Consider the following 12,560-nt stretch of genomic DNA (forward strand, 5'->3'; position numbering starts at 1 on the left):
TTACTTGAGGTATCAGTAGTAACTCGAGCAGACAGACATTCCATAAGCGGCTACGCTGATTGCTGTTGGGCGTGCCTGCAGATGCTGCAGCCGGAGGTCCCCTCGGACCGGCCCTTCCCGTGCGACACTCGCCTCGGCCGCTCGCCCTCCCCGCCGGACTCTGTGCACCGCCTGCGGCCCGGAGACATCGACGTCATCGCCGCACTGGGCGACAGCCTCACCGCCGGCTACGGCAACGTCGCCGCCAACCTGCTGCAGGTCGCTATCGAGAATAGGGGCATGTCCTGGTCCATTGGTAAGGGCGCCTATGTGTCGTCACGTAGCAAGTACTCTTAGAACACTTTTTTTTTTGTAGTTTCTTATTTTGGCGAAAAGTTGACCGCAAAGAAGCCGCGCGGGTTTAGCCGAGCGGTCTATGGTGCTGCAGTCATGTGCGGTTGATCCCGGCGGAGTTTCGCGTCCTCCCTCGGGCATTGGTGTGTGCGTGTTTGTCCTTAGGATAAATTAGGTTAAGTAGTGTGTAAGCTTAGGGACTGATGACCCTAGCAGTTAAGTCCCACAAGCTTTCAGACACATTGGAACATTTGAACCGCAAAGAACTTAAAATTTCTTGGCTTTTTTTCTCATCTCCTCCGATATTCTGTTCATTCTTTCACTTCTTTCTTTCTCTCCTCCCTGGAAGTGACCCGTTTAGGCCTCTTGTTTGGTGGTTTCTTTTTGAATGATGTTATACTGTTAACTCTGTTCTATTGTGGACCATCTGTGACGTAATTCCAAATGCCACTGCATCCATCTACCCATTTAGATACGGAGTTTAAACCCACGATGTAGCTGACGGTCCTTTTTTACAGTCTGCATTCATTCATCCTTGGTAGGTATCCGTAGACCTTCCGCTTCCTCGTTGTATGTGTTGTCTTTTCAGTGTACTTGTTGAGTTCGTTTTTCCTTTTCTTCCAAGTCTCATCGGTACTCTTTTGTGGTCTGAGTATTTTCCTCAAAATCTTTCTTTCTTTCTTTCTTTCTTTCTCTCCGTCTTCTTTAAGCTCTCCTTCTTTATTTAAAGTATGTCACTCCGAAGCGTACAATCCTTCAGGTTGTACTACCGAGTTATAATGTCTCTTTTTGGTCTTGTAGGATGACATCCGTTTGTTGTACTTGTTCTGTGTTGGCTTGTAGGCCACGTCTTACTTTCTGGCTCTTCCTCTGTTTAACCCCTTATACAATCCGTTGGGTTGCATCCCTTCCGCCAGGTAATTAAACTTCTCTGTCCTCTTCATCTTCCCATAATTTTCTTCCGTGCATCTCTCTCTCCTTGGTGCCTGTGCTACATATATTTCGTCTTGTCGTATGAAATTTGAAGACACGTTTTGTCTGTGATTTCGTGAAGACTCCCAAGCATATTTCGAGCGTTATCTCCCTTGATTAAGAGAGCGAGGTCGTCGACAAAAGCTAAACGCTTCACTTCCAGGTTCCGTTTTTTCCGCACAAGAGGTGTTTCTCTTATTCCTCCAAATTAAGAGACTCTCCCCAGCTTTTCACTATTTAGTACCATTAAGATGTTGAAGAGGATTGGGGGTAATCCACCTCCTTGTCTGAACCGTTCTTAAGGGGATTCGGAATCACCTATCCCCGCAATGTTAATATATGCCTACTATAGGGAACATTTTCTCACAAACTACTGGAGACAGAGAGGTAAAAATTTTACTGTATGTGCATTCATATGTAACAACAATACTGAAACAACAGTTTATTGTCAAAGTATTTTCTTACAGAGATATTGTACATTTATTTTTAAGTAAATTTTTTCCATCGCTTTTTACTAGACTATCACCCCTAAGTCTTTTGTAAATCAAGTAATTAAAAAATCGTTGTTTCAGTATGTAATAGGGACCTATGTAACTACGTCATAAAAATTTCAGACTTCTAGGTTGACCAGTACCTGAGATAATGTTCCTAGATGAAGTAAAAAGTAAACTTACGGGAAACGGAGAAAGAAGATTAAAACATTCCTGATCCGTAGCTAATACCCCCTTCACAGTCTTCATAATCATCTTCAAGTCTTCTTTTGGCACCCCTCTGCACCTGTCTTGCTTTTTTCACTAATGTCTTGATTATATTATCAGCATGCCTTAGTCTGTGCTGATCTAAAAAGAACATAGCACGTACCGTACGGGAACCAACACACATACCCAACTTTTGAAGGACCTGGCATTTAGTTATATTTCCAAGATTGAAGGTTGCCACAGCATCATACACACCAAAATGTAGTGTATTAATTCCGACAAACACTGTTTTTGGGAGACGATGCCATATCACACTATTCAAGCACTCGTTGGGGTTCTGCGTTTTTCCGTGAAGACATTTCATCAGAAGACTTCTGTCAGCCAGATCTCTGAAAATGGGCTTTATTTCTGCCATGATGGCTGATGGTAGACTGTGGTGTTGAATGTATTTCTCTCCTGTTGTTAGTCCCCTATTGTATTTACACCAGCTGTTTTCACCTTTGGGGCACAAACCATGTTGTGGATGCTCATCCGTGGATGCGGTGTGGAAATATAAAGCCCATATAGCTCTCCTCATTTCTTCAAGATTGCCTGTATTTTGCCTGATTGCAAGGCCATAGCAGTTCTGAATGTGGTCTATTATGGAATCAGTCAATCTTCCTCTGCCATCCAAGGTTTTCCCATCATCTAGTTTTTTCCCTTTCATAACTGATTTTAACCTTCTCAGCCTGGCACCCATTCTCTTCTGCACATGTCCTATACATTCAAGTTTGCTTATATTTACACTGTTCCCATATGGTTTGCTTTCCAAAACTTCTTTGAATGCTTTAGAGTCACCATCTCCCAGATATTTGACATAGCGAACATTATACCACTGTGAAGAGCGATGAAAAATTTTCTTCACCCCAGCAACCTCCATGCCACCACTACTACCATAATAATTAGCAATACAGTCATCACTGTGTTCATTTTTCAGCCTGCCTGTGCACCTACAGTATTTAGACATTATTGCAACATCAATAACCTTGCCAGTATCAACACTAGTTGCTGTTACAACACCATTGTTGGAGGTGTGGCCCCTTTTCTGCCACGTGCCATCAAACGCCACTGTGAGGTCACGACTGCCGTCATTTTCTTCCACTGCTTCTTCCACAGCAACCTGCATTGACTTCTGTGCTACATCTTCAACTGCAGATCCTAGTACATAATTGTAAGCTTCAAACTTTGAAGGTGCACTTGGAAGATTTAGAACACCACATAGCATATCACCAGCTGCTTTGCCCTTACCAATTGCTCGCAATCCATAAACTAACCTAATATTTACACTATAAAGTTCAGTTTTCTTGTATCCATTATTTACAGTTACTGAAACCGAACTTGGAAACTTACAGCTGTATTTACAAACACTGCATATTAAATTAAACTGGGCAGCCAGGCCAACATGGGATTCTACTTTCAGAGAAACGTTTCCATGACATTTTTTGCAGCACAAACTGTTTTCAAGAGCTTCACACAATATATTCGTATCAATGAGTTCAAAAACTTCATTCCCTCTATCAAGTAAATTATATTTCTCTTCCAAATCTCTTAGTTTTTTATGAGAAGCACTGTTTTCATTTGGTGTAAGTTCGTTCGGCAAATCAGTAATAAGTGGATTCACATTTTCCAACAGTGATGATGATGAACTGCTTTGCTTTGCTAATGAATCATTATTTCTTTTCTTTTGCCAGTTCACACGCTTTTTAAATACTTTTGCTTTAGCTCTAGGCATTTTCACTGCGAAAAATGAAGCACTAAATACGAAATAACTCAACAACAACTACTTTCTTATATCACACTGTTTACAAAACAGTCCCGCCACAAAGTCAAAGAGTAACTTGAGGAAACCAGAGAGAAACATTTTCGGGCAACTAGTGTATAAATAGTCGCTGGAAACCGAAATATTTGAATTCATGTCACTTTAAAGGTACTGCCAAAAAGTTCATGGTCAGCCACGAGAGACGTGTATAACTAAAGCGCAATACCCGATCTCACAAATATATAAAAATAAAATAGTTATAATTGTAGTAGAGCTATGTATGATACGTCATTTTAAAGAGGAAACATGGCAGAATATAATACGCCAATAAAAAAAATTTCGATTTTTTAACCCAAAATCCGATTCCGTATCCCCTTAATTTCAAATGGATCAGAAATTTCTCCGAAGAACCTGACTTTCGACATGGTATCTGTCAGTGTTTGTTTAAGATTTCTGTCCCTTTTTTTTCGTTAATTCAAAATTCTGTCAGGTTACTAAGTAATGTTTGTCTGTCTGTCGAGTCGCATAGCGCTTTTTAGGTTAGGTTGAATGTCTGTTCGGGGCGTGAGCTTAGTCTCCGGAAACCAGCTTGGTATTCTCCAATAATGTGTTCAGTCTGTTCTTCAACTCTGCTCAACAGCGCTCTAGAGAGCATCATCTAGGGTGACAATTGTTGACCTATATGAAATAAAATCGTCATAACTTTTGAACGGTTTGCGTTAGGACGTTCAACTGCACGGTTGGCCGCGGGGCACGATGGGAATTAGTATGCGCAAGCATGGTTTGGTTTAGCGACGAAGCCCACTTTCATTAGGATGGGCTCATTTGGGGGACTGATAATCCACAATTCGCAATCGAGATGTCTCTTCATCCTCAACGGGTGACTGACCTGTAGGCAATGTCCAGTCACGGAACATTCGGAGAAATATTCCTTGATGGCACGGTGTCTACCGAACGGTATATGAAAGTTCTAGAAGATGATTTCATCCACATTATCCAAAGTGACCTTATTTCGTCAAGGTATAATTCATGCAAGACGGAGCTCGACCCCATCGAAGGAGGAGAGTGATGTCCTGGGGACCGCATTCTGGCTCTGGTGCACCCAGAGGCCACTGGCATGGGCCTCGATTGGCCTCGGTATTCTTCGAAACTGAACGCAAGCGACTCCTTTTTGTGGGACTATATTACAGACGAAGTGTACAGCATTAACCCCGCATATTTGGCTCCTTTTTGTGGGACTATATTAAAGACAAAGTGTACAGCAATAACCCCAAAACTATTGCTGAGCTTAACACAGCCGTTTAGGAGATCATCGACATCGTCGATGTTCCGACACTTTGGCGGATGATGCAGAATTTCTTCCCTACCACATCATCGCCATTGATGGCAGGCATATCGAACATGCCATAGCCTAAAACCGAGTATCCCTAGTGACGTTGACATATTGAATAAAGCGTATGCACGCCATAGTTTAATTTAGTTTTTTTCATAGAGTTCAGTATAATTTTCTCCCTGTACTTCCAGTATTCTCAGTCCATCGTACCTTACGTAGATAAACTCAGGGATGTTGCTCTATATGGCGAGGTGCAACACATGCGAATGCAAAATACCCTGTATGCCATGTCAGGCAATCTGATGAACGAGGGGAGATACTACAGGGTGGTCCATTGATCGTGACCGGGACAAATATCTCACGAACCAGCGTCAAACGAAAAAACTACCAAGAACGAAACTTGTCTATCTTGAAGGGGGAAACCAGATGGCGCTATGGTTGGCCCGCTAGATGGCGCTGCCATAGGTCAAATGAATATAAACTGCATTTTTTAAAATAGGAACCCCCATTTTTTATTACATATTCGTGTAGTACGTAAAGAAATATGAATGTTTTAGTTGGACCACTATTTTCGCTTTGTGATAGATGACGCTGTAATAGTCACAAACATATGGCTCACAATTTTAGACGAACAGTTGGTAACAGGTAGGTTTTTTTAAATTAAAATACAGAACGTAGGTACATTTGAACATTTTATTTCGGTTGTTCCAATGTGATACATGTACCTTTGTGAACTTATCATTTCTGAGAACGCATGCTGTTACAGCGTGGTTACCTGTAAATACTATATTAATGCAATAAATGCTCAAAATGACGTCCGTCAACCTCAATGCATTTGGCAATACGTGTAACGACATTCCTCTCAACAGCGAGTAGTTCGCCTTCGGTAATGTTCGCACGTGCATTGACAATGTGCTGACGGATGTTTTCAGGCGTTGTCGGTGGATCACGATAGCAAATATCCTTCAACTTTCCCCACAGGAAGAAATACGGGGACGTCAGATCCGGTGAACGTGTGGGCCATGGTATGGTGCTTCGACGACCAAACCACCTGTCATGAAATATGCTATTCAATGCCGCTTCAACCGCACGCGAGCTATGTGCCGGACATCCATCATGTTGGAAGTACATCGCCATCCTGTCGTGCAGTAAACATCTTGTAGTAACATCGGTAGAACATTACGTAGGAAATCAGCACACATTGCACAATTTAGATTACCATCGATAAAATGGGGGCCAATTATCCTTCCTCCCATAATGCCACACCATACATTAACCCACCAAGGTCGTTGATGTTCCACTTGCCGCAGCCATCATGGATTTTCCGTTGCCCAATAGTGCATATTATGCTGGTTTACGTTATCGCTGTTGGTGAATGACGCTTCGTCGCTAAACAGAACGCGTGCAAAAAATCTGTCATCGTCCCGTAATTTCTCTTGTGCCCAGTGGAAGAACTGTACGTGACGTTCAAAGTCGTCGCCATGCAATTCCTGGTGCGTAGAAATATGGTACGGGTCAATCGATGTTGATGTAGCATTCTCAACACTGAAGTTTTAGAGATTCCCGATTCTCGCGCAATTTGTCTGCTACTGATGTGCGGATTAGCTGCGACAGCAGCTAAAACACCTACTTGGGCATTATCATTTGTTGCAGGTCGTGGTTGACGTTTCACATGTGGCTGAACACTTCCTGTTTCCTTAAATAACGTAACTATCTGGCGAACGGTCCAGGCACTTGGATGTTGTCGCTCAGGATACCGAGCAGCATACATAGCACACGCTCGTTGGGGATTTTTATCACAATAGCCATACATCAACACGATATCGACCTTTTCCGCAATTGGTAAACGGTCCATTTTAACTCGGGTAATGTATCACGAAGCAAATAGCGTCCACACTGGCGGAATGTTGCGTAATACCACGTACATACACGTTTGTGACTATTACAGCGCCGTCTATCACAAAGCGAAAAAAGTGGTCCAACTAAAACATTCATATTTCTTTACGTACTACACGAATATGTAATAAAAATGGGGGTTCCTATTTTAAAAAGTGCAGTTGATATCCGTTTGACCTACGGCAGCGCCATCTAGCGGGCCAACCATAGCGCCATCTGGTCTCACCCTTCAAGCTAGACGAGTTTCGTTCTTTGTAGTTTTTTCGTTTGATGCTTATTTCGTGAGATATTTGGCCTGGTCATTATCAATGGACCACTCTGTATACAGTACAATACAGGAAATGAACCTCATTGTTGTAAATCTAGAAGATCAGCCGAATACGTTCGAGGGACGAGCAGGTGTAGCCACTAACATAGATGTCACTTTAGCAAACCGCTTGGCAGCAGCTATGACTAATAGTTGGAAGGTGCACCAATACTAACATCTAGTGACCATAATACAATTGTCATCGAAGGAGGAAATGACAATAACTCGGGGAGAGACAAACAGAGGGCATCAGGATTGGGTTAGACGTCAGGAAAATGGATTGAGATGGCTTAGTTGCCTACCTTGCACCGTTTTCGGTGGAATAATTTCCGGTACATGTAGACTTTGGTGCGCAGCTACGAACTGAACTCTTCCAAAGAATAGAGCACATTTATAGTCCTAAGAAAAAGATAAACAGTCAAGCTAAAATCCCTTGGAGCCCAGAAATTTCCACGCTGAGGTGAAGAATAAGATCGAGAAAGAGAGCTTATCAACGTGCTCTATGGCAGTCAGAGTGCACTGAAAGGCTCCATGAATACAGGGCAACTAAGATGCGGTAGGAAAAAATGCTTCATGAAACTAAAAGCATACACCGGGAGAAATTTCTACGAGGGCAACTGCAGTTTGACGTATGGGATAGACCATATAAATTATCGACTGAATAGGTTGAGGGACCTACTGTCATGTTCACGGTTCATAAGGAGAATGGCTCATTGAAGGCTGCATGGAGGTAATCAGCAGAATATCTGCCAACTGCCCTACTTCGTGATAATAACACAGACACGAATAGTGAAATACATGCACCTTAGAAATGAACTGGGTAACGAATACAGTCTTCAGATATTGGTAATACCTTTCGCTCAACAAGAAGTTGCTTTCGCAATCTACACGATCAAAACTGGAAAGGCACCTGTTCCAGATGGTGTCTACCAAGAGGTCGTGTGCACGGTAGGTCCACAGTGCCATATTTGACAGCATTACTAAACAGGCGTTGCGAATAGGTGGGATCCAGGGGATATGGAAAACAGCTAGAGCAGTAGTTATTAAAAAGCGAAAGGATAAAGACTCACCATCACCGGAAAGCTATAGACCAATTAGCATATTAAACGTCTTAGTCAAACTGGCCTACGATGTTCTCACCCCATCTAGATCGCAGGGTCCCCAAACGTCTGTACAAGAGCTTCGTAGATTATTGTAGGGGACCCAGCGTCTGGTGACTGGCGGGGCAGAGCAAGGTAATTAAAAAGGTTACCAAGGGCTGCCCTCAAGGCTCCATAAGTGGTCCACTGTTCCGGAATCTTAGTACTGAACCCTTATTACATCTGTTAGATGGGGCAGATGATATTGAAGGCGTTGTCACATACGCAGATAACATCCTGGTAGTTGTGTCTGCGGACTCCAGGGCGAGACCTGAGGAAAAGGTGAATGATGTGTTTGCTCAGGTGCAGCATTGGTGCAAGAGTAACTAAACTGACTACAGCTGTTCAGAAAACCACATACATACTTCTGAAGGGATGGCTTTTTCTTGCCAGAAATCCTTCCCTGTGACTTGACGGCATACGCGTAAAACGCAGCACTGTTTGTAGATAGGCATTCGTCTAGACGAGAAGAGAAAGTTTGTAGAACACCTAAAATCTGTTACTTAGAAAGCGGCCAAAATTGTGCTGAAGATGGCCCGTGCTAGCACTGACGACTGTAAATTATCATTGCATGTGGTGCGGTCACACCTCGAAGCTACCTTCAGCGGCATTGTGGGCTTAGTTGCCAGCGTCTGGGTGCTTCGCCATGGTCTAGGCAGCTACAAAACATTAGTGCGACGAATTTAGCGGAGCGTGATTCTGATGAGGACCGGTACCTTCCGGGCTACACCTGTAGAGGGTTTACTAGAGATTCTCTGGATATGTCCGATGAATATCGTGGTACGTTACAGGGTAGCGGTGTTTGGTTGGTGCTTGGATGATATGGCGGTGTGTACGAGGTTACAGAAACTGATATCACAAATAATACATTTACGAGCCTCGAAGTTAGAGGAATGGCAGTATGACAGAGACACTAGGAGCACTGCAAGGCGTGTTTACAGCATATTCGCAAGCAACATGAATAGGCTCAAACTGCGCTATGTTGCCTCTACTCAAGATAAGGTGCACCTATTAACAGGTCACGGTTCATATTCCAAACGTCTGCATCGAGTGAGATGTAGTAGCACCCCAATCTGTAACTGTGGAGGGGAAGCTTCCACTGGTCATGTCGTTCTCAGATGTCCCCTTTTTCGGGTAGAGAGAGACTACAGACAGTCAGACTGCGATCTGCAAACAGTTGTAAGGGACCAAAACTTGTTGACTAAAGACACTACTATAGCAAACCGGGTACATAAAAGGCAACTCGTTAAAATTCGGTCTATAAGACCAAGTGGACGCTCAAAATATCAAAATAATGTCAACAACAATTATAGATAATGGTAGGCGCTCGAGCATTGCCGAGGCACCGAGACACGCACGTACCAGTCGGGGTGATGTAGAATAATGTAGCAACAATAGGTTCAGAAGTAGGTATAGTTGTGATTAGCTGGCAAACCTCGAGTTCTTTCGAGGCTGCCAGAACATATCTAGTCATGTAAGATGGAAGTTACTCACTTCTCATTTTCCAAATATTCTGTTTTCGTTCTACATCAATAATACCAATGGTTGGTGTTACCATAATTTCTACTACATCCATATTATAAAACATTGTATGTCACCATGATTAGCGAATATGTATGACCTGTTTAGAGTTTCCATTCAACAGGTCTAAAAATTCGTAGAAATTAATTGAACTGAATTGAATCTGTTCGATTACGTCATCATATGACGCGGATGTGTGAGCACACATTTACAGTAATTTGGGATCTGTCCAGTGTTCCATATTTTTTATGTAATGTTTTGGATTCCTTCTCCTCCGATTTTACTTGCTCCTTCCACAAGGCCGTCTTCCCCTGGTGTTTGTCATCCTTATGCTCTTTGATTATCTGTTTGATCTCCTCTAGATTTGGTGGTTTGGGGTCTGGGTTCTCATCGATTTGTTTCGTGGCGTGTTTCAGCAATAATTAGACAGCAATTTCAGATCGTGGAACTCATTTCAATAATGGAAACAGAACAACAGAGTACTAGTCACGGAGTATGATACCAAATTTGTGGTGGTTTCAAGACTCTCTTGCAGTCAGAACTAAACACGTCGTTCTTAACTGGTAGAGATCGGCAGATGAGAAAAGTCATCTGCCCATATTAGGCAAACTTTTTCTGCCTGACTCAAGTAGTACTATCACCGTCAGAGGGTGGTACGGGACTACAAGTCCCACCGCCACACCTCCAAAGTGAATTGCAGTGACGCAGTCACTGCCCTGTGGAAATTTACTGCCTCACCAACACAGTTAGACCGCAATAGACCGGTGATGCTGTATTGTAACATATCACCCTGGACTACAAGTCCATTAAAAAAAAAAATAAATAAATAAATATATATATATATATATATATATATATATATATATATATATATGAGAAAAGTAATTTTGGGAGTAAACTAAGGGAATGTTGCAGCGTCTTCCTGCGTGCGTTATATATAACTGATATAATAACGCCCGAAGCTCCAATGGCTGATCGCAAACGAAAAGTGCAACAACAGAAGATTGCAGCGCAATGGAGGAAGACCTGCAGACAATCAGTAATTGACGCAGGGACTGTAATTGATTCACAACGTAAACAAATATGACGTACTGCTCATAACAAGTCGAAGAGGTCCATTGACGAAAGGTCTGTTCCTAAAGACTGGAAAGTAGCACAGGTCACGCCAATATTCAAGAAGGGAAATGGGAGTAACCCATTGAATTGCAGACCCATATCACTGACCTCAATTTGCAGTAGGATTTTGGAGTATATATTGTACTCGAACATTGTGAATCACCTTGAAGAAAATGACTTATTGATACATAACCAACATGGATATCGTTGTTATGCAACACAGCTAGATCTTTATTCCCATGAAGTAATGAGTGCTGTCGACAAGGGCTCTCAGATCGATTCCATATTCCTAGATTTCCAGAAGGCTTTTGATACCGTTCCTCATAAGCGACTATTAATCAAATCGCGTGCATTTGGAGTATCGTCTCAGTTGTGTGACTGGATTCGTGATTTCCTTTGAGAGAGGTCACTGTTCGTAGTCACAGCCGGTAAATCATCGAGTAGAACAGGAGTGATATCTGCCGTTCCGAAAGGTGGTGTCATAGACCCTCTGTTGTTCCTGATTTACATAAATGATCTAGGTGATAATCTGAGCAGTCCCCTTTGATTGTCTCCAGATGACGCTGTAATTTACCGTCTAGTAAAATCATCAGACGATCAATTACAATTACAAAATGATCTAGAGAGAATTTCCGTACAGTGAGAAAAGTGGCAATTGGCACTAAACAAAGAGAAGTACGAGGTCATCCACATGGATACTGAAAGAAATCCGATAAATTTTGGGTATACGATAAATCGCACAAATCTAAGGGCTGTCAATTCGACTAAATACCTTGGAATTACAATTACGAGCAACTTAAATTGGAAAGACCACTTAGATAATATTGTAGGGATGGCGAAACAAAGATTGCGCTTTATTGGCAGAACACTTTGAATATGCGACAAACCCCCTAAAGAAACAGCCCACATTACACTTGTCCATCCTCTGCTGGAATATTTGGATTCTTACCAGGTAGGATTGACGGAGGACACAGAAAAAGTGCAAAGAAGGGCAGCTCGTTTCGTGTGTTCGCGCAATAGGGGTGAGAGTATAGTGATATGATACGCGAGCTGGGGTGGCAGTCACTGAAACAAAGACGGTTTTCTTTGTGGCGAGATCAATTTACGAAATTTCAATCGACATCTTTCTCTTGCGAATGTGAAACCATTTTGTTGACACCCACCTACGTAGGGAGAAATGATCATCATAACAAAATAAGAGAAATCAGAGCTCTAACGGAGAGATTTGGGTGTACCTTTTACCCACGCGCCATTCGACAGTGGAATGGAAGAGAAGTAGTATGAAAATGGTTCGATGAACCCTCTGTCAGGCAGTTAAGTGTGAATTGCTGAGTAACCATGTAGATGTAGATGTACTATTCAATTACGCTATTCGTGTTAAACAACTAAAAACAATAACAACCACAAAATACCGAAAATTAAACATCTGTGGGGATCTGAAGTGGAA

At 42.4% G+C, this 12,560-nt stretch overlaps 1 protein-coding gene across 1 annotated transcript in view; it reads left to right on the plus strand.

Annotated features, from left to right (window-relative positions):
- The window catches only part of LOC126415487 (phospholipase B1, membrane-associated-like), a 139,823-nt gene that overhangs the window by 72,826 nt on the left and 54,437 nt on the right, over window positions 1–12,560 (plus strand). The window contains exon 3 of the mRNA XM_050083433.1: window positions 82–295. Within this exon, the coding sequence (XP_049939390.1) occupies window positions 82–295 (214 nt within the window). The remainder of the gene's footprint in view (window positions 1–81; window positions 296–12,560) is intronic.

Source organism: Schistocerca serialis, chromosome 1 (genome assembly GCF_023864345.2).
Source record: "Schistocerca serialis cubense isolate TAMUIC-IGC-003099 chromosome 1, iqSchSeri2.2, whole genome shotgun sequence".
In the NCBI taxonomy this organism is placed as follows: domain Eukaryota; kingdom Metazoa; phylum Arthropoda; class Insecta; order Orthoptera; family Acrididae; genus Schistocerca; species Schistocerca serialis.